The following is a 23,458-nucleotide window of genomic DNA, read 5'->3' as shown; positions in this document are numbered from 1 at the left end:
TCACGTACCATAACAAATACCAAATCAATAAAAGTTTTTTTGCTGTTCTTTTTTAACAAATCTTAAAATTTTCGAAGCGATAAAAACTAGTGGTATGAATGCCGATATTTTCAAGAATCACCCTAAAACAGTATCCACTTGCGTTCTCTTCTTGCTGTTGTTAGTTGCTTTAGAATGTTTATTCCTCGAGACGCGTTGTTATTCACAAATCCCGCTTGTTCCGGCGAGCTGTGTTTCCGAAGACCTATGACCATGTAATTTTATAAAAAAAAATTTAGAAATATATATGCACCAAAGAACGGACATTTTATCCGTTGACCTATTTCCCATTATTGTTCCGCTTTGCTTTCGCCCTGGTATGCTAACTACTTCGACTGAGAGTTCATTTGATGACGCCATGTTTGTGTTACGGGTGGCTACTCGTTTCTACAGGTGGTTTCACAAGCGCTTTTTGCAACTGCATTTTCCAGCTTGTCAGCCGCTTTTCCTCTGCTGCTTCTTACAAGGGAATCTTCTGTGGTTTTAGTAATTTTAAAAGAGTTACCATAAGAAATGGCAGAGTCCAAGGTAGGGAAGTTAAAAGTACCGGCGGACATGCCGATCAAAATGCCGAGTCTCTCAGGCGGTGTGCTCAGGGTTCCGGATATCTCCAAATTGAAAGACCTCACTGCAAAAGTTCCAAAGGAAATCCCAAAAATTCCCAAATTTGAACCAAAAAAGCTGGTTGTGAAAGGGCTCGTAAAACTTGGACTACAGAAACATCATTGTCTAAACGCCAGGAAGACGGCAGGTAAGTTGAGCAAGATAACATACTACAGGCCGTGAAATATATAGTATGCACAAGTTTGGTTTTGTTGTTCATAACTAACTCGGAGCTGTTTTTTTATTATATTATTTCAAATACCACTAAATTTTACCAAACACTGTTAATTTTAATCTATTTGCTGTCTGTTATTCTTTATATTTTGTGCACATTCGTCAGGCAAAAGATAGACAAGTCGTGTTATGGAGTTATGGCTCCCCACTGTATACATTTTTGCAACCTGGCTTTCTCCTGTTTTATTTAGATGCGCCATATAATAGTTGGACTGCAAGCAGAAAAATACTCACAGTCAAAGACACTTTTTTTTCTACTAATCATTTGCGATCAATTCCGACCCACACATAATTTTAAAAAAGGCAAAATTGTGAGGACACGAGCAAAAAATAATAATAAGTTTTGCGCACTAACTCGCGTACAGTATTGAAACACTTGATAGCAACATAATTTGTTATAGAAGGATTCTACTCAAAGTGATTCAAAATGTATGGTACTTCATCAAAAAAATATTAATTTTTTTGTTTTCTCACTCTAAGTTGAAGGAGTTTATATAGCTCAGCTATTTTCCAAATTATGATATTGTGAATTAGAGTTTTATTTTATGACTGCTTTGAGTGAATGTTTTTAGCGTTTCGTGTTGATTTTTAGCTTGTCGCGGGTCGATTTTCAGCAAGTGTGCGTTTAGCGTGCAGGTTTTCAGCGTATTACGTGTTGATTTTTTAAGTGTTGCGTGCTAATTTTCAGCGCGTCACGTGTTGAGTTTTAAACGTGATCGCGATCAGATTTTTAGCTTGATACGAGTCGATTTCCAGCATGTTGTGTGTTGATTTTTAGCGTGTTGCAAGTCGTGCTGGGTTTGCTGCTGTATCTGCTATTCTAGGATACCCTGTATCACGCTTATCGCAGCCTTCTGGCTCGCCTTGGGCTACACGGGCTTCGCACTTGGCCTCTACGAGGGCGTCTTTCACCTCAACAAGTTTCTCAAGATGGACATGATGTAAGAAGTTCTAATGAGATGGATATCGTGTCTGAAATGATGTCCGCACATCGCGTTACGCTATTTTGTCTTGTTTGTGCCGTGTCCGGAAAATTACTTACTGTATTGTATTGTGTCCGGACAATGACTTTCTGTATTGTATCGTGTCCGGACAATGACTTTCTGTATCGTATCGTGTTCGGACAATGACTTACTGTATTGTATCGTGTCCGGACAATGGCTTTGCATGGTCTCCCCGGAAAATGACTGAGTGTATTGTGTCGTTTCCAGACAATGAGTTACTGTATTGTATCGTGTCCGGACAATGATTTACTGTATAGTGTCGTGTACGGACAAGGACTTACTGTATTGTGTCGTGTCACAAAATTTCGCTATCTTGAGATAGCGATATTCCGCGACACTTAATTTTCGCGGTTTTCCTATTTTCGTAAAAAAACACATCACTCGCAAAAATCACGACGCATCCTAATTTTCGCGACACTTCATTTTCGCGTCCTTTTACTTTCGCGAATCTTTTAAAATCGCGACATTCGCGAAATAAAAGTGACGCAAAAATCAGGTGTAATGAGGTATTCCGTATTGGGACAATAGAGAGCTTAAGCAAGTCAACACGAACGGCATCAAAAACGGCGCGCGCTCTGACGAATTGTTGGAAAAACGGCGTTGACGTCCGTGACCGCGCGCGTAGAACGTAAAAATAGGGAAAATGCCGTTCTAGATTTCCTGTCACGGACGTCAACGCCGTTTTTCAGCAATTCGTGAGCGCGCGCGCCGTTTTTGATGCCGTTCGTGTTGACTTGCTTAAGCTCTCTAATTTGTCTTGTGACACTACCTTCGTAACATTGCGTCACCGATGACTTCGCTTTGATGACTGCTTTGTGACCTGGTGACACATCACAGAACTGTCACTTGGCATGATGTATCGAGAAAAATTATCATTACATTGTCGTGACACACTCTATTCTCATTCTGTCGTAACAGTCGGCACACCGTGACCACATTCTTCCGTGACGTAACGTAACACAACACACATGGTAATCATACTCGTGTTGTGACTTCACACGTCATATTAATTATTTAAATAAATGCCGATAACAGGCGCGTTCATAGGATTGGCTGAGAGGGGGTGCGCAGTTATAGGTTCCATATGAAAAAATTATAGTATTTGAAGATCCCTTAATAAGAAATGACCCATCTTTTGGCCGTCAAGTACGTCAAGTGCGCACACCCCCCTGTGTACGCGCCTGCGAGAATGCCGTAGATCTGTATTTATGGGTTTTTGCGTGTCAGCGGTATGGCGCGGATGGGTATCATGGCACTTGGTCTTTTCCTCGGTGGCATGTCAGGGCTCGCAGTGCTTAATGGGATTGCAGCTACAGGGCGCACGCGGTACAATGTGTACAGCGGTTGGAAGTCCAAACTCACCGGAAGATGCTGCATCATATTGGTACGTACCTCACAACGCGCATGTCAACAGCTCCTACCTGTAAGACAGGACATTAGCATGGTGTCGTATTTGACAACATGTCCCAGAATCCTTTTCGAAAGTTTCTTTCTCATTCATCATGATTTGAAAAGAATAGTATAGTAATAGATATCGCAGCGAAACGACTTCGCGAATTTTTGGTTAAGCAGTCTTCAATTTTCAATTCCCCAAGTCAATTGCCCCAGTGCGAAAGTTGAAAATCCAGACTAAGCATATGCAAAAATTACAGGTTTTGGTTGATGCGAACTTTAAAACTATAATGATTCTCCGTCTTTTCTGATGTATCTATCATATTGCTATTCTACGATGGCACAGTTTAGTTTTTTTTTAGTATTTGGCATACAATACTGATGCTTTGTGTAATCTATCTATTTCTCATACAAGCTGTTTAGATGGCAGGTTTTTGTTGTATCCGGTATGCATTTTATTTATAGTATAGCTATTCGGATTGCATGGTCGAGTGTGGGTGCTATCCTGTTGGTGCTTGTCTTAACACATTTTTCTCACTGGCCATGTAGCTAATCGCGATTGCATGGTCTTTTGTGGGTTCTATCCTGTTGATGCTTGTCTTAACATGTCTTTTAACCATTGGTCATGTAGCTATTCGGATGGCATGGTCTAATGTTGGTGCTTGTCTTGACATGTTTTTTCTCATTGGTCATGTAGCTATTCGGATGGCATGGTCTAATGTTGATGCTTGTCTTAACATGTTTTTTCTCATTGGTCATGTAGCTATTCGGATGGCATGGTCTAATGTTGGTGCTTGTCTTGACATGTTTTTTCTCATTGGCCATGTAGCTATTCGGATGGCATGGTCTGGTGTTGGTGCTTGTCTTGACATGTTTTTTCTCATTGGTCATGTAGCTATTCGGATGGCATGGTCTAATGTTGGTGCTTGTCTTAACATGTTTTTTCTCATTGGTCATGTATAGCTATTCGGATGGCATGGTCTAATGTTGGTGCTTGTCTTGACATGTTTTTTCTCATTGGTCATGTATAGCTATTCGGATGGCATGGTCTAATGTTGGTGCTTGTCTTGACATGTTTTTTCTCATTGGTCATGTAGCTATTCGGATGGCATGGTCTAATGTTGGTGCTTGTCTTAACATGTTTTTTCTCATTGGTCATGTGTAGCTATTCGGATGGCATGGTCTAATGTTGGTGATTGTCTTAACATGTTTTTTTTCTCATTGGCCATGTATAGCTATTCGGATGGCATGGTCTAATGTTGGTGATTGTCTTAACATGTTTTTTCTCATTGGTCATGTATAGCTATTTGGATGGCATGGTCTAATGTTGGTGCTTGTCTTAACATGTTTTTTTCTCATTGGTCATGTAGCTATTCGGATGGCATGGTCTAATGTTGGTGCTTGTCTTAACATGTTTTTTCTCATTGGTCATGTAGCTATTCGGATGGCATGGTCTAATGTTGGTGCTTGTCTTAACATGTTTTTTCTCATTGGTCATGTAGCTATTCGGATGGCATGGTCTAATGTTGGTGCTTGTCTTGACATGTTTTTTTTTCTCATTGGCCATGTATAGCTATTTGGATGGCATGGTCTAATGTTGGTGCTTGTCTTGACATGTTTTTTCTCATTGGCCATGTATAGCTATTCGGATGGCATGGTCTAATGTTGGTGATTGTCTTAACATGTTTTTTCTCATTGGTCATGTAGCTATTCGGATGGCATGGTCTAATGTTGGTGCTTGTCTTAACATGTTTTTTTCTCATTGGTCATGGGGCGATATTCGGATGGCATGGTCTAATGTTGGTGATTGTCTTGACATGTTTTTTCTCATTGGTCATGTAGCTATTCGGATGGCATGGTCTAATGTTGGTGCTTGTCTTAACATGTTTTTTCTCATTGGTCATGTAGCTATTCGGATGGCATGGTCTAATGTTGGTGCTTGTCTTGACATGTTTTTTCTCATTGGCCATGTATAGCTATTCGGATGGCATGGTCTAATGTTGGTGATTGTCTTAACATGTTTTTTCTCATTGGTCATGTAGCTATTCGGATGGCATGGTCTAATGTTGGTGCTTGTCTTAACATGTTTTTTCTCATTGGTCATGTAGCTATTCGGATGGCATGGTCTAATGTTGATGCTTGTCTTAACATGTTTTTTCTCATTGGCCATGTAGCTATTCGGATGGCATGGTCTAATGTTGGTGCTTGTCTTAACATGTTTTTTCTCATTGGTCATGTAGCTATTCGGATGGCATGGTCTAATGTTGGTGATTGTCTTAACATGTTTTTTCTCATTGGCCATGTATAGCTATTTGGATGGCATGGTCTAATGTTGGTGCTTGTCTTGACATGTTTTTTCTCATTGGCCATGTATAGCTATTCGGATGGCATGGTCTAATGTTGGTGATTGTCTTAACATGTTTTTTCTCATTGGTCATGTAGCTATTCGGATGGCATGGTCTAATGTTGGTGATTGTCTTAACATGTTTTTTCTCATTGGCCATGTAGCTTATCGCGATTGCATGGTCTTGTGTGGGTTCTATCCTGTTGGTGATTGTCTTAACATGTTTTTTTCTCATTGGCCATGTATAGCTATTCGGATGGCATGGTCTAATGTTGGTGCTTGTCTTGACATGTTTTTTCTCATTGGTCATGTAGCTATTCGGATGGCATGGTCTAATGTTGGTGCTTGTCTTAACATGTTTTTTCTCATTGGCCATGTAGCTATTCGGATGGCATGGTCTAATGTTGGTGCTTGTCTTAACATGTTTTTTCTCATTGGTCATGTAGCTAATCGCGATTGCATGGTCTTGTGTGGGTTCTATCCTGTTGGTGATTGTCTTAACATGTTTTTTTCTCATTGGTCATGTAGCTATTCGGATGGCATGGTCTAATGTTGGTGATTGTCTTAACATGTTTTTTCTCATTGGCCATGTATAGCTATTTGGATGGCATGGTCTAATGTTGGTGCTTGTCTTAACATGTTTTTTCTCATTGGCCATGTAGCTATTCGGATGGCATGGTCTAATGTTGGTGCTTGTCTTAACATGTTTTTTCTCATTGGTCATGTGTAGCTATTCGGATGGCATGGTCTAATGTTGGTGATTGTCTTAACATGTTTTTTCTCATTGGCCATGTATAGCTATTTGGATGGCATGGTCTAATGTTGGTGATTGTCTTAACATGTTTTTTTCTCATTGGTCATGTAGCTATTCGGATGGCATGGTCTAATGTTGGTGATTGTCTTAACATGTTTTTTTCTCATTGGCCATGTATAGCTATTCGGATGGCATGGTCTAATGTTGGTGCTTGTCTTAGCATGTTTTTTCTCATTGGTCATGTATAGCTATTCGGATGGCATGGTCTAATGTTGGTGATTGTCTTAACATGTTTTTTTCTCATTGGCCATGTAGCTATTCGGATGGCATGGTCTGGTGTTGGTGCTTGTCTTAACATGTTTTTTCTCATTGGTCATATAGCTATTCGGATGGCATGGTCTAATGTTGGTGATTGTCTTAACATGTTTTTTCTCATTGGTCATGTAGCTATTCGGATGGCATGGTCTAATGTTGGTGCTTGTCTTAACATGTTTTTTTCTCATTGGTCATGTAGCTATTCGGATGGCATGGTCTAATGTTAGTGATTGTCTTAACATGTTTTTTCTCATTGGTCATGTAGCTATTCGGATGGCATGGTCTGGTGTGGCTTATCTGGACCATCATGGGGCCACTATTGCTATTTCCCGTCATCGTGATGGGTATCGCGTTCGCCGTCTGCCAGGTGAAGCTTGTCAAGCAGCTCGGAAAGACGTGCATCGAATTCAAAGAGTACGGCATCGATGACATCGTCAAGATGGACGTTTTGTGTGGACATGACCTAATCGAGTTTTGTGGCGCGGTATGTACAGGGCGCAACGCGGCGGATCAATAGCGACCGGCGGCCTACCTTAATCCCCCTACCCCTTCACCCCTTCACCCCTCTCCTCTTCCCTCCTCGTGCTTTCTTTTTCTTCCCTCTTGACCCTATTCCCCTCATATAATCGATCGGAAATTCTCTTCTACCCTCACCCCATAGTGAAAGTTGATGTTACCTCGCCTTCCCCTCCGCTCTCACGGAAGCTTTATGAAGCTATCGCAGTCTACTTTTCAGAACACAATTTCCGTCTTTCTTGAAAGGATAGGGAAGTTAACTACTCTGCGAAATTTTTGAAACGCCCCACAGGCCTTGTATATTCCCTCGAGCATAGTTATGTCTACATTTTGATAAGGGTTTTTACCTTTAGATGACTGGAGCGACTCCATATTTTGTTGCTGCGTTTGTCGGAGGGATTTTTATCATCATTGGCGTCGTAAGTATTACTTATTTCTTGCGCAATCGATTGTAACATGGCAATTTGGGTGGCAAATTTTAGCCAAAATAGACACAAAAATAACTGCCCTCGTCAGAGAAAAAAAAAATGAAAATAAGCCGTTTCTGAAAAAAGCCTTCTGGCTTTATTCGTAAGCGCTGAATAAATTCCTTTTTGTTGCTGCTATTTTGCCGCCAAAACCCTGAGCGCGCAATATTTTGCCACCCAGTCACGTGATCTCTTGGGGCAAGTCCGCTATTGTGTTAGCATAGCCCCCTACCCCTCCCCCACCCCCTGTACTGACTTCCCTGACTACCCCCGTAGATGATAATGCTCCTTGCCCTGGCTGTCAACGTTATCCTTGTGCACAAGCATCGCAAGGAGACCAGACCCAGCGAAATATCCACGTGTCGCGTGTGTTGCAATATCCGGGACCCTGAAAAATACGACGACTGCTGGCCTGAGCCGCCGGTCGAGGAGGTGCAACTGAGCATGCGACAAAAGCTACTTAAAGACAAGGGTGATAAAGCCGGCTTTGAACACAACCCACATGGACAGGAAAAGTGGAGTTACGTGTACGACTACCACAGGGAGCCCAAGCCTGCTGGGAAACGATACTAAACACAGGGAACCCAAACCAGAAAAAAAATAAAAACTATAACACAGGGAGCACAACTAACTGGAAATGTTTACTGAACGGGGAAAGAAGCCCGCTAGGAAATCCCAAGGGAATAAACAATAAACAAACAAACAGTTAGTGAAAGGCCCTTGTTGATTGGATAAAAGATGCATGCGAAAAGAGAGAGAGGTATTTTTTTGGCACTAAGAAATTGCAACATAACTTTTTAATTGCAGATAACCATTGTCGTGTTTTTGACGTAAAACCGGAAATAGCGTAGTCCCCAGAAACTGCTTGGCTTTGATGGACAGAACATACACCCTAAAACTTCATTAGAGAAATTGCGTCAAGAAAGCAAAGATAATAGCAATGACATAAGAAAATAAAATTTTAATAAAAAGAAGAAAAAGTACTCGCGCCTACCGAATATTTTGGGGTAGGTTATCTAAATTGTAATGCACGTTACCAAGAAATACAAAGATGGCCAACCCGCTTGCAAGACGTATGGCTAAACAGCGCCTCGTATATTTTGTGTTACTAGTATCTTGGGCTGCTCACAATTGCTATCTGTAATGTTATTTTCATTGAAAAGATTGGAGATCCTTTGTCCTTAGCAAATGTTAATGTGTCATATTAATGTGTTGATTGGCATTTCTTTTTTGGCTAGATAGGGACCACTTGTTTTTAATATGTTGAATTTTACTGGACCCATTCTATCAATAGCAAATAGCGCTGGATCATGTAATAATACAAAACTTCCCAAATGTGGACTTTAGCTTATTTGGTCTGCGCTCACTGGGTCCTAAGAATGTCTGGACTCTTGAGAATGTCAGCTTACATCGAAGAGGATTATATGGAAGAGTTATAAGCCTGCCAGGGATTTCCTGGACTTAGATCATAACATTGTCTAGTAGGAAAAGTCTATCCACTTGATGGGATCGGCTGGAGGAGCAAAATTTGTAGGGTTCAATTATAAACCACAAAATTACCTTAATTTTGGTTTGTAACTTTTCTGTGAGGCGCACATAATGTTTACGTTATATAATTCGTCAATTCTCCGGGGCGCTGGCCGGGACGGTGCCGAATAGTATTTATATATTTGCAAAAAATGGCACATTTTAGCCAAAATTAAGGTAATTGCATGGCTTTGAATTTAACCTTACAAACTCCGTTTCTCCTGCCCTTTGCACTGGGGAATGACAACGACATTTATAGACACTACATGCTGATCCCCCACCCTCCCCTTCCCCTACCCTGTGGAGCCACGTCAAATATTTATGTTCAACCTAGGCTAATATGAAAACAGATCTGTAACTTAACGATAACAAAATTCTCAAAAAAACAATATCAGAGCAGGCTTGTTGGAAAATCGAAAAGACGGCACAGCAAAATTCCAGAAAAAGATGATCAACCGAAGTTGTAACAACCATATCGAAAAGGAAAGAAAACGGTGTAAATCCTTGTTAAAAAACACTGCATTGTACCCCTGTCAGTAGAAAAACCGCGCGAGATCTACACTACCTACCCCCCCCCCCCCCCCCCGTCCTTCTCCGACAGAATGCTCAACACGTCATGTCATTAGCATGCCGCACCTTGCTTCGCACAAAGCCCGCAAGATGCGCTATCAAGTTTCATTTGCATGCGAAGGAAAGATGGAGTTGTGTGTTGTGTTGCTCGCTCTTTGCGGAGTCTCTGCCATCTCGGCAGCAAGCCTGGCGTCCGAGTACAACCACTTTGCCGCCTTGGACGATAACCAATGGATGAAGCTGTACTGGAGCATTAATCACAATGCCAAGACCATCTCCTTCGCCCTGGAAGCGGAAACCACAGGATGGGTCGGCTTCGGGATCTCGTCCGGGTCTGGGATGATGAAGGGGGCTGACATCGTGATCGGGTGGGTCAAGGATGGAAAGGCCTTTCTTACGGTAAGATGGGCTAAGTGTTTGCGCATAAAGCCCGCCGAAGTATCCATTAACCTTTTTAAGGATGAATTCAGCTATTCAAGGCATGTAAACTCTCTAAACCCTTGAAGTAGCCGTAAAAAAATACAATGCTACAATCACGATTCGTCACGCTATCATGTGTTTCATCATGTAACTATTCTCGCCTTGTTACGATCGCTTGCAGGATAGATTTTTTATAAAGCGGCTCCTTTATCGAGCACACGAGTGTCCTTGACATTGACTCTCGCACGTTGACAAATATACGTTACTTATTGGTCGAAGTTATTCTGAACTCGGATCAAGTTTATTCACCGTATGACCTGACTAATGTTGCTATTGAACTGTTCGCATTCTGTGTGTTTTCTAAAGCTTTTTTACTCCAAAAGGAGAAAATCACGAAGTTGACAAATAAATAACAATTATAGCCGAATTCGTTGTTGCGCGACCTCACGGAATCCAAATTTCCAAACAATCAAAACAAGACAAACCGCCGGCAAAGCTTGTGTCTGACTACGCGCATTTCCCAAACGACACAAAGGCTTTGGATTCGCCGAGGTCGCGCAACAACGAATTTGGCTGTAAAATAGCGACATCCGCTGGCATGGAACCTGGTTCTATTGTCGACACTTGTGATATATGCAACTAGGCGCTTCAGTGGTTTTTACCCATGCTTACATGCGGGCTTGTTGCGTAGTCGCAAAGCCGGTTGACGACAACCTTTTGTCAATCGACTGTATAAATAGTATCACATCTTTGTCGTCCTAACAAGGGAACGCGGCAGAATGTGTCCTACCTCTTTCAGTGGTTAGCATCAAGATATTGGAAAGGAAATCATATCTTTTTGTTTGCCTTGAATGGAACTATGTTTACTCATGTCAGATTAACAAAGAAATGGCCTGATAACTTATTGCCTCAATGCTTTCGTTTGCTTTCGATAAGCGAGCGCATTAATCAACTTGTTTTGCCGCACAAAAGCCGCATAAACTACTAAAAAAATCAATAGGCCGCCCCCCTGAAATAGACGTCGTACAAAAGACTAAAAAGTTAATAAACACTCCTCATATGGACGTCGCACAAAAGACTAAAATGTTAATAAACACCCCTCATATGGACGTCGCACAAAAGACTAAACACTTTGTAAGCGCAAGGACAGGAGGAAGATGGTTTGTTGGGCTAAAAAAATGTCAGGTAGGTTTCACGGGTTTCGGGGATGTTTGCGCGACAGGGTTTTCTAACAACATAACTCGACCGGGTTTGCTAACATTGAGAGCGCGTCACAAACGACGCATATTTCAATCAAATTAAAGGGAAATTCGCGGTTTATTATCAGTATTTAGCCTAACATACTATGTTCTTCCTGCCGTCCTTGTAAACGCTACCCTGCAAAAATAGACGTCGAACGATGGACTAACAAGTTATTTACCCCTCCCTAAAATAAACGTCGCACAAAGGACTAAACATTTTGGTTCTGGTTTCGGTATTATCCGTAGGATCGTTATGCTGACGGCGAATACATGCCCAAGATCGACGATCATAACGACTACAAATTAATCAGCGGAACCGAGGAGAACGGAAAGACCATCCTCAAGTTTAGCAGGAAGATTGACACGTGCGACCCACGTGATCGTAAGATCAAGGTACAATATAGGTACAATATAGGATCAAGGTTTTTATATATCAAAATTAATCCAAGTGTTGCCTCTGAAACTTTTTCCTATTAAACAACGGTTCCAAAACATGAATTGAAACACTTTTTTTTCCTAGATGGACAAAAGTAGAAATTAAAACTAAGGATTCGCGCATCTGGAGAAGTCAGGTTATTGGAATCTAACATATGCATCATTTGTAAACTGTCTACGCTCGCAGATTGGGACCACCAAAGTTATCTGGGCGCTTGATTACGAGGATCCACAGTCGGAGAACGACATGAGAAAGCACCGATTCCGCGGCTCGCGCAGTGTACTTATGCTCAACTCTCAAGGCAACAGCAACCCCCCGGACCCGGCGTGGAGCCACTTTGATATTCTCATGAACAATGTAAGTTTTAGGGGGGGGGGTCCCTGTTTACACGAGGCTTGTGGTTAGCGTCAGGCTTAGCCAAGTAACTGCTTTTAAACAGCCGCCATTTTGTCATCCAAGCAAATTACCAAGTGCGAAAAAGCATTAATTTCCATCGGCTGATTTGGAGAAGCCAATGCGATATTTTCGATTGAATTTGGTGAATTAAGTGTTAAACTTTCTTTTTAGATAGTTATTCCGAAATTTTGGCGCAATATGTGCCTTTCAATTTTAAATTAAAATAATAACAAAGCTGTGGCAGAGTAGGGCTCTTTAAGTGTCGTGCTACAAATAAAACAATTAGAAGATATTATGTGACACATATCAGGGCCGCAGCAGGGGGTGGGGCACTGGGGGTAGGGGGCTAGTGCCCCCCAATATTTTCGAAAAATATAAGGAAATAACCTTGCATCGTGCCCCCCCCCCCCGAAAATTCGAGGCCCTGTTCGCCTATGTACATAACTAGAGTGTACAAGGAGTATGATGCTCACCCTGGCTAATCCTGGCTATGTGTCTGCTATTTGGGGGAGAACTTAAAGCCTGTGAAACTATGACATGGGAATAATTAAACCTTAGAAACCTTAGAAAAGTACTGAAATGTAAGAAAAAATACACGCTGAATCATCTGTACCCCCCAGACTAGAGAAAGTTCCCGATCTGCGACTCAAATCTATATTATCATCCTCTCTAGTACAGTGTCCCGGCCAGACACACCACATACTCCTGTCACGTGTTCACCATCCCAAAGTTCACCAAGAAACACCACATCGTGCGGGTAAGTACTGAAGACGTTACCTTTTGATATAGCGGATGTTTCCGACAACCTTAAGCCTCGTTGACGGCAGCGTAATGAAGGGCTCTTTGGAGTGATATTTCTCTTCTTTGAGAACGTTATACACTGATGCATTTATTGAAAAGTTGGTTCTCACTTGGACGTACGCGCAAGCGCAGCGCACGTCATTTCCCGATTCTCACTGAAACTCAAGCGCAAGATTACGCAACTGCTTGATTTTCTTGCGCTTGTGTTTCACCGATTCTCACTTAGGCTGCGCTTCCGTTTGCGCTTAGGCATGCCCTGGCGTCCTAGTGAGAACCAGCATTAATAAATGTGATTGCCTTTGTGAGGTATCGGAAATGCATGAGACTCGGAAATGATTGGGTAATGTAATCTGAGCCTGGGCGGCGCCTGGGGCAGTTGAGACTAGATTTAGTGCTGTTCGGTTGTAAAACTTGAAAAGGAGAATTATATCATTACTTGTCCTGAACGAAGTCGTATTTGTGATCGGTTTGGGCGGGTAACACCTTCGCTAATGAGCCCCTGTGTCTGTTCATTTAGAGACTTGCGCTCACGCGAATTTTTGGGTGGTAAATTCAAACCCAAATAATAACAGAAATGCCTGAGCCCGTCACACCAGAGAACGACGAAAATATAAAATCTCTAAATGAAATTAAAACCTTTTTGAAAAAAATCTGGCTTTTTTCGTAAGCGCTGAATAAGTTGCTTTTTGTTGCTTTTATTTCGCCACTAAAAGCTTGAGCTCGCGCTAGTTTGCCACCTCTTTTTTATATTAAGTCCCGGTGAGTACTTACACATACACACTTGCGATATAGCCGTGGAGCACATTTACACTAGCAAAGTGTACCACGTTTGTTCACAGATGTTGGCATTTACTGTAGGTCTCTTGTGCGTAGCCGTATTCTCTTTCATTTGTCCATAGTTCGACCCCGTTGTCCAGTCGGAAAACGCTGGTATTGTGCATCACTTCATTGTCATGGCGTGCGATAAGGATTTCCCTGAACATCTCTCTAATGATACCAGCGAGTGTACGGACGAGGCTAACATGCCTGCAGAAGTTCTGAAGTGCCGCGGACGGGGTGTCTTAGTAGGAGCCTGGGGCGTAGGGGGAGGGGTGAGTATACGCACAAGGGAGGGGTGGGGACGAGGCTAGCATGCCTGCGCAAGTGCTGAAGTGCCGCGGACGGGGTGTCTTAGTTGGTCCTGGGGAGTAGGGGAAGGGGTGAGTATACGCACAAGGGAGGGGTGGGAACGAGGCCATAGCGCTGGTAAAAGAAATGAAGTGTCGTGGTGAAGGGATCTAAGTAGAGGCCTGGGAAGTAGAGGAGGGGCGATATACCTAGGGGGGGGGGGGGGGAAGGGGTGAAAAGTACAGTAAAGGGATGGGGATGAGGTGCTGGAACAAATGCCGAAAGGCTACCGAGTAGCAGAACAAATTCGGAGCGTTTTTTGGATTTTGGGCCCTCAGTTTCTTCCATATAATGAAATATTTAATCTACACAACCATTATTTGGAGTCAATCAAACGGCTGAGCACGGATAGGAGAACTAGCCGGGAAAGGATAAAAGTGATAATTTGATCAATTAAGAGGACAAAGATAAATTGATCAAAAAAGATATTTTATATTATGCCGTATAAAAGAGAGAAATAGACGGACAGATTAAGAAATGTTACAAAAACTCATGTCGTTTCCCTGTATTTTTGTGAGCTCAGCCCTTCGTTTACCCTGACCACGTGGGGTCCCCGCTTGGACTGGATTTCCAGGGACGATACTTTGTGATGGAAGTGCACTACAACAATCCTGATAAGCTGGCAGGTAATGATCACATTCATTCAACTAACGCCAATAATACAACAATTAAAGAGTAATGATCACAATCATCTAACTAACGCCAATACTACAACAATCTGAAGAGTAATGATTACAATCATTTAACTAACGCCAATAATACAACAATCCTGATAACCTGAAGCTTAACAGTTCACATTCATTTAACTGACGCCAGTAATACCACCACAACCCTGATAACCTTAAAGGTAATGATCAGCGCGGTCTCAGCGGTTATTTTATCCTTCTTCCCCACACTCCTTCCCTCCGGCTGAACGATGGCCGGGTCTTTGCTCCTATCTAGGACGGCGGATGTTACACATCTAAAGATAACAATGTGCGTTAGTTGTTAAAGAATGTCGACCAACCACTCCTTTGTAAGTGTTTTACAACGGTTTCTTCGCAAGGAAACTTCAAAATAACAATCTACGAATGAAGTCTGACAGGTTATATGCAATATTTGATAGAAAATATCCTGGCTTCTCGCTTGAATTAGCCGATGGAAATGGATGCTTTCTGCAACTTATCATTGAGCTTGAGCATAAAATGGCGGCGTGATTGGCCTTCTTTAGGGGTCGCGGCAACCTTTTATTGTTTGTGAAATATCGAAGCTCTTTAATGCAGACAATTATTATTTATAGGTAAGATAGATAATTCAGGAGTGAGATTCTTCTACACGGACTCTCTGCGCAAGTATGATGCTGGAGTACTGAATGTCGGAGCTTCTGTGACACCATGGATGCTCATCCCGCCAAAACAAAAAGAGTGGACCACGACCACTTACTGCAACAAGAGATGCAATGAAAATGTGAGTGTCACGCAACAATCACGCAGTATCACACGAATCACGCTATGTTATGCACGCAGTAGGCAATATCATGTCAAGCATTTATAAGGTATCGCACTAAGATTAATGAAGTCAATGTAAAGCATTGCATCACACACGTGCAACGTGCAACAAGTAGCCTGCAACTTGCAACGAACAAGTGTCTGGCGTATAGTGTGCAACAAGTTGCGTGCAACGTGCAAGTGGCTGGCCTATAGTGTGCAACAAGTTGCGTGCAACGTGCAAGTGGCTGGCCTATAGTGTGCAACAAGTTGCGTGCAACGTGCAAGTGGCTGGCCTATAGTGTGCAACAAGTTGCGTGCAATGAACAAGTGGCTGGCCTATAGTGTGCATCAAGTTGCGTGCAACGTGCAAGTAGCTAGCCCATAGTGTGCAACAAGGTGCGTGCAACGTGCAAGTGGCTGGCCCATAGTGTGCAACAAGTTGCGTGCAATGAACAAGTGGCTGGCCTATAGTGTGCAACGTTGCCTGCAATGGTGAAACAAATATCTTGCAACAAGAACAAGCTGAGGATGCACATAAATCACCATGCTTGGGGACCCAGCCACAGAATAGCTGCTGGTGACTGGGAAAAACTTTCTCTGTATACATGTGTGGGGGACGTTTGTATTGTGTTTTTGAGGGGGAGGGAAGGGGGTACCTGTGTTTAAAATTAAGAACCGCTAAAGATATATACAAGCAGTTAACAATCATAACATCGCCTTTTGTTCCACTATCGATTTATACATATAACACTTGATACGTATTTAGTTACATGCAAAAAACACATCCGCTCAGATAGGTGGTGAGGTTGATTTTATAAAAGACGTTGATCGCTTACAAGTTATCTCTGTATTACTTGTTTAGGCTCTGATGAACTCCAGTCTTCCCGAAAAAGGAATCAAGTTTTTCTCTGCTTTCTTGCACACTCATTTGGCCGGTTTGTATAAAAATATGGGACGTTTTGTACGACTGATATGTAATCTGAAGCGAACCTCGTTTTCATGTAGGCCGGGCGACCTGGACCAAGCATGTGAGGAATGGTGTCGAATTGCCTGAGATTGCACGTGACGACAACTACGATTTCAACTTTCAGGTAAGGCAGTTACGCAATATAAGGTGATGCAATTGTAGTTCACGCAATGATAGGTCACGCGATGTTAGTTCATGCGATGCTAGGTAACGCAATTCTAGATCACGTGATGCTAGGTTACGCGATGCTAGATCACGCAACGGCAGGTCACACAATATTAGATCACGCAGTGAAAGGTTTTGCAATGCTAGGTCACGCAAAGGTCATGTAATCAAAGGTCACACAATGCTCTATCGCGTGACTCAGTCAATGCCATGATTTTTTTATATGTGTTCATGTCTAATGATGTCGCATTTTTCTTTATTTTATTTGTAGGATATCCAGTTTTTGAACAAAGAAGTCCATTTCTTGCCGGTAAAGACAAAGGGTTGTGTTCTCATCATTCTATCTTCCATCTGTCTTCTTACCTTGCTCTAAACACTTGTCCCCAGCGATCTCTCTTTCTTCACACATTTCTTGGCACGCTTTCGTCGCCTGTATTATTATAATATATTAGATATATTTTATTGGGACGTCAAAATATCCCAGAAGAGCACTCTGCTGACTTCATTTGTCGGACTAACTAGCAAGTCATCGTGACACCTTTTGTTCTTTTTTCTTTTTCAGGGTGATGAGCTGATCCACGAGTGTGTCTACAACACCATGGACCGCACCGGGGTGACTTTTGTGAGTATTGGCCCCTCGGGCATCAGAAAGGACGGCGACGGTTATTAGGCTGATGGTTATTAGGGTGATGATGGTAATTAGGGTGATGGTGATCATGATGATGGTAATTAGGGTGATGGTGATCAGTATGATGGTAATTAGGGTGATGGTAATCAGGATGATGGTAATTAGGGCGATGGTAATTAGGGCGATGGTAATTAGGGTGATGGTGATCATGATGATGGTAATTAGGGTGATGGTAATCAGGATGATGGTAATTAGGGCGATGGTAATTAGGGCGATGGTAATTAGGGTGATGGTAATTAGGAGGATGGTGATCACGATGATGTTAATTAGGGTAATGGTAATGAGGATGATGGTAATTAGGGTGGTGGTTATTAGGGTTATGGCAATTAGTGTGATGGTAATTAGGGTAGGTTAATTAGGGTGATGGTAATTAGGGCGATGGGGAGCAGGATGATGAGAATTGGTGTAATGATGGTTAGGATTGCGGTGATCTGGGTGATGTTGATTTGGGTGATGTTGGTAAGGGTGATGGTGATCAGACTGATGGTGATTTGGGTGATGGCGATTTTGGTAATGATGATTTGGATGATGTTGGTAAGGGTGATGGTGATTAGGGTGATGGTGATTTGGATGATGGTGATGATTTGGGTGATGTTGGTCAAGTTGATGGTTATTAGGGTAATGTTGGTCAGGGTGATGGTAATTAGGGTGATGGTAATTAGGGTGATGTTGATTAGGGTGATTGAAGGTTGTTGAAGGTTTTGATGATGATGATGATGATGATGATGATGATGATGATGATGATGATGATGATGATGATGTGGTTGTTGTAGTAATGATGTGGTTGTTGTAGTAATGATGCTGACGCTCTACTGTTTCTTTCGGTATTTCTAAATACCAGTCAGAATAATATATCAGAATACACATCCTTTCTGTTGCCTTCTTGATTTCTATTCCATTACTGTTCCATCGATAGGGCGGTGAAGCTACGAATGATGAGATGTGCCTAAACTTCATGTTCTATTACCCGTTCATCCCGGAGATGTCTCGAGTTTGTGGCGTGGTCGACCTCAAGGCTGCTATTAACATCGTGGACAAATACTACCCGTAAGTAATATACATCCGATTTCTTATCATACAATGAGATTCCTGTATGGAAGACGGTTTTATAGTTGATTGACGCCTTGACTTATTTTTCAAAAAACCTTTGTAAAATTCATCATTTATGCATGTGGTCGCAAACCAATCCTAGCAGAGTATTCAGATAACATGTACACAGCTGTAAACCCCAATACAATTCTACTGTGCTCAAACACGTGGAGGGTTTAGATAGATAGAAGGAAAAGGCTGGGGTTGATGAATGATTGAACAGAAGAATTCATTTTTGTTTCAGATATCTACTGATTAGCATAGAAAACACAACGAGATATTTTTGTCAAAGCATTTACTTTAATTAACAACAACCACAAATTTTCTTCAATATACTTGCGTTTATTCTAACTCACCTTATCGCTTTATTGTTTTTACGTTCACTTTGCCATGCCTCAAAAACGGTGACCGCCCATTTGGTATTATAATTTGTGTTCTTTGTTACTGTCTCATATAGCAAGTTTTTGGCACACGGAACGAGCTGTTACTATCTCAACAGCAATTTGCTTTTTTCCGTTCACTTTCTTCTCTCTAGGACGCACCGCATTTTGGAATGCGACCCAATCACCGAATGCACAACAATTTGAAGCATACGATTTATTGTATTTATTTCACACGTAGGAGCTCGCTATTGTAATATATTGTATTTTATCTATTAATGCTGCATTCACACCATTCACTTTGCCTGAAAACTTGCAAAGTTTCTTCGTGTGTTAAATTCTTACTAGCTAAATGATCATTTAGTAACATGTACAGCAAAGTCTATTCAGTTTTGTTCTTACTTCTGTTCACTCTGTTTGGGAGTTTTTCTGTTTGGGAGATTGAGATTTAAACCAGTTTAATTAAACCACTTTTAAACTGATTCAAGTCCTGGTGTTAATGCGGAACCCTTTAAGGCTTTCGAGTTTTTGGGGAGCGTCACGTGCCTAATAAGCATGGTTTGTCGATGCCTTTCAGTGAGCTGTCTGAAAACGTAACGAAATCGACGAATAACAAATTCCACGTCAACCCGATACGAAGCAGCAAAAAGAGCTGGACTTCTGAGATGACTGAGGCGTACTCAAAGAGTATCAAGGAATCGACGGGGGAGTTTTCCGTGTGGTGCACAAAACGCACGAAAAACGACACTCTCCGTGTGAGTAACAGTCCGGCGATATGTACCGTGAAATGAGCAGCTGAATCCCCTTTCTATTGGCACTAGGGGCGGGTCTAGGGGTTGGCCACACCCACCCACCCGCCCTCACCCCCCCCCCCTTCACCCCACCCCTATTTTCAGTTATTTGGCTTACAAATAGAAATATAAGGAAATCCACGAAAAAAAAAATAATAATGAATCCGGGCTTTCTTCAAACTTGCTTCGGCCCCCCTTTCTGGGACTTCTGGACCCGCCCCTGGACACCTCATGTCTGACACGCCCCGTTCAGTTCCATTTCATTCGACTCGTCAAAGTCAAACTCACATCTTTATTTTACAATAAGAACTATCTGTGTTACCTGGCCATCTTTCTTTTACTGTAAGAATTTATTTCTCGTAGCCCTCTGGCGTGACGGGCGCCACGCAATAAGCCACGTGACTTCCTAGTGCAAGTCGCCTATCGTTGTCATAGCAATTTTTGATGTGAGTGAAACAGGGCCGTAGCAGGGGTGGGGCAATGGGGGAATGTGCCCTCCAATATTTTCATAAATTATAAAAAAAAATGACCAGTAGGGGCTTAGCTGTGGCCCTAATATTTTTTAAATGTTTCTGTAACCCCCGTCCCCCCCCCCCCAAAAAAAAAAAATTGTGGCTTGCTACGGCTATGTGAAATGATTGTTGTGTGTTTGATCGATGTAGGACCTGATAAAACCACAGTACATGACGCCGAAAGTAAAGATCACCACTCCATGGAAAGCCCCGGATGATGGCTGTACTGACGTCAATTCTTCTGCCACGACAGCGAGGCTCCAGCTCGTGGTGGCTTGGGTTCTAGTCCTCCTAGTTGCCATAGCGCTCTAGTTATCCCGTGTTTTGCTAGGCCTGTCCAAACAATAGACTTGTTGTCGTAAAAGTATACTTGCATGCCATTTGTATGTTTTAGAACCAGGCTCTATTAAAAGCCTCAAGCCTATTGCTTTTAGGATTTTATGTTTTATTTTGTATTTTTCTCGGTAAGACATTTAAAAAATCAAAGGCTCTGTTGTTGTATCACCCATTAATGTAAGAACATATCTCCCATAAATGTAATAATTCTGACCCTATAGAAACGTAAGACATCCAAACTTGGCAAATACCATGTAAATGTCAAAGGGGGTGCAACGATATGGCACCTCAGCATGACGTCAGTGATGTCACTAAGAAACGGTCTTTTACAAAATGGGTCAGGTCTATTACAAAATGGGTCAGGTCTATTACAAAATGGGTCAGGTCTATCACAAAATGGGTCAGGTCTATTACAAAATAGGACAGGTCTATTACAAAATGGGTATTTTTTGTATGCCAAAAGGGTTGTGTTTATTACAAAATTGGTCAGATTTATTACTAATTTGGTAAGGTTTATTACAAAATTGGTCAGATTTTTTACTAATTTGGTAAGGTTTATTACAAAATTGGCCAGATTTATTAATAATTGGGTAGGGTTTATTAAAAAATGGGTCAGATTTATTACTAATTGGGTAAGGTTTATTACAAAATGGGTCAGATTTATTACAAAAAAAGATTCTCATCCCCAACCCCCCTCTCTGGATACCCTCTCCCTTCCAGAAAACATTTCCTCTTTGACTTATTTTGGTCAATGACGTCATTGGCCCAACGGTGTGTGCATTTCAAGATTTCGGTCAGTCATTCTTAGGTTATTGCTTACATTTGAACAACAACGGTTTATTTGACAGAAAGCTTAAAAGTAAGCATCCAAAAATGATACCAGATACCTTATTGACAATATTTGATGTGCATATTGAAAAATGTGATTAGTTGTAATTGCTATGGTGCGGGGACGTAACATAGCGGCTGTCTTCAACTGATTTGACGAACAATAGTTCATCATATTTGAAAACGTACCATTGCCTGAACGAATTGCCAACCCAGGGAAAAGTCTTAAGAAGAATTTCTAGATCTAGATACTGCTAAAGAACTTTAAATTTTGAATGATTAATTATCTGCGGTGTATGTTATACCTGGCTTAAAAATTTATGAGATCCTCAATCACAAAAAAGTAGGTGAATAGGTCTTATTAGGAGCATAATATGCTCTTAGCTTGATTTAGAATAAATACAATTAGGACTGGATCATTACCATGGAAACTTACAAATATGTTTATGTTTATTGCGCTGTAAGCAAACCAAATTCTACGGGTTTTTTTTATCAGAAAGCTGTCACATGCTTGTGTAATTTTTTTAGAATAGTTTTCAAATACACTTTAGCAGGAAACATGAATTTAAAAAGAGATAGCGTTTAGTGTATGGAAGAGTATGTAGAAGATACTTCTTTAGAACTTTGCATCTTGAATATTTTTCTGCGCTGTATTTAGGGTATACAACGAGCCCCCCTTCTGGAAACACGTTAAAGTAGCATATTTATCGTTTGAATATGTTCTGAAGGCGAAAATATCAATTTCATATGAAGAAAACGTTGTCGTTTTGGGGTTCTGGTACCTTAGTTTCTTTTCAGAGACTTTCTCCATTGACTTAAGATGGTCACAGTCACTGTTTTTCTCTTCTAATTACAAGTCATAGAGTTTACGAAGCACCTACGATACGGCAACGTTACAAATGACAAGAATTTATGCAGTTTTTTCTAAATAAGGAATATATTATTAATTTCCTTAAATGGAAGTGACCGCGTTTGGAAAAAACGACAATTTTTGGCTAAATTTTCTTGATATGCTTAAAGTTGCTGGGGTAAATTATCTGTTTCTTTTTCCTAGGAGGTACCAATTCTTTTTTCCTCATGAATAATTGCTAGTATAATCTTTTAACAGTACTTTTTAACAATAATTAACAGTATAAATTTTTCTCCAAGCAACCGTTACAGCGCCCCAAAAAATATTCCCAGCACAACTAGTTCGACTCCTCAAATTTGCCAGCAGAACCATTAGGGAGGATGTCTTCCCCAGCAACCGTGGGGTCGCACGTCTTCCCAGCCAACAAAACAACGGACTGCGGAACCGATCCGTTTTGTGCCCTTGTATTTATCTGGCTTAAAAATTAATGTGATCCCCAAGTATAAATAAGGTGAATAAGTCTTATTAGGGGCATAAACATGCTCTTAGCTTAATTAAGAATAAGTACTATTAGGGTTGGATACGTTTTAGCGTTTCTATTGAAAAGTAACAAGAGCAACATTACATGGAAACTTACAAATATGTTTGTTTATTGCGCTGTGCTGATGTGCCATAAATAGCCAGAAACCCTGCAAAGTTGTTCACTATAAATAATAGAAGCCTTTCTTGGATTAAGCTTACCATTGAAATAGTGGACTTGCTATACTCTTCTAGGTAAGTTTGCACTTGTAACTCGGACGAATGATATATATACCAAATTCTACGGGTTTTTTTTTATCTGTAAGCTGTCACATGCTTGTGTAATCTTTTTAGAATAGTTTTCAAATAGTTTTCACATTTTAGCAGGAAACATGAATTTAAAAAGAGATAGCGTTTAGTGTATGGAAGAGTAAGTAGAAGATACTTCTTTAGAACTTTGCATCTTGAATTTTTATCTGCGCTGTATTTAGGTTATACAACGAGCCCCCCTTCTGGAAACACGTTAAAGTAGCATATTTATCGTTTGAATATGTTCTGAAGGCGAAAATATCGATTTCATATGAAGAAAACGTTGTCGTTTTGGGGTTCTGGTACCTTAGTTTCTTTTCAGAGACTTT

At 41.3% G+C, this 23,458-nt stretch overlaps 2 protein-coding genes across 2 annotated transcripts; both read left to right on the top strand.

Annotated features, from left to right (window-relative positions):
* Nucleotides 1-432: 432 nt before the first annotated feature.
* On the top strand, nt 433-8,651 carry LOC116604577. The gene is made up of 6 exons (XM_048733638.1): nt 433-790; nt 1,655-1,817; nt 3,108-3,264; nt 6,951-7,169; nt 7,555-7,620; nt 7,945-8,651. Exons 1-6 carry the CDS (start codon nt 553-555, stop codon nt 8,239-8,241), a joined length of 1,140 nt encoding a protein of 379 aa, XP_048589595.1. The 5' UTR covers nt 433-552; the 3' UTR covers nt 8,242-8,651.
* A 1,158-nt stretch (nt 8,652-9,809) lies between these two features.
* LOC5521933 (DBH-like monooxygenase protein 1) lies at nt 9,810-20,862 on the top strand. Its single transcript, XM_032367125.2, has 14 exons — nt 9,810-10,164; nt 11,673-11,819; nt 12,049-12,219; nt 12,932-13,015; nt 13,959-14,150; nt 14,750-14,852; nt 15,506-15,672; nt 16,558-16,630; nt 16,701-16,786; nt 17,099-17,137; nt 17,390-17,449; nt 18,432-18,562; nt 19,562-19,739; nt 20,438-20,862. The coding sequence occupies exons 1-14, from the start codon at nt 9,823-9,825 to the stop codon at nt 20,597-20,599; spliced, it is 1,935 nt and encodes a 644-aa protein (XP_032223016.2). The 5' UTR covers nt 9,810-9,822; the 3' UTR covers nt 20,600-20,862.
* Nucleotides 20,863-23,458: the final 2,596 nt, after the last annotated feature.

This window comes from Nematostella vectensis, chromosome 10 (assembly GCF_932526225.1).
Source record: "Nematostella vectensis chromosome 10, jaNemVect1.1, whole genome shotgun sequence".
NCBI classification, from domain to species: domain Eukaryota; kingdom Metazoa; phylum Cnidaria; class Anthozoa; order Actiniaria; family Edwardsiidae; genus Nematostella; species Nematostella vectensis.
The sequence above is the reverse complement of the archived record's forward strand: the minus strand, read 5'-3'. Positions and strand labels throughout refer to the sequence as shown.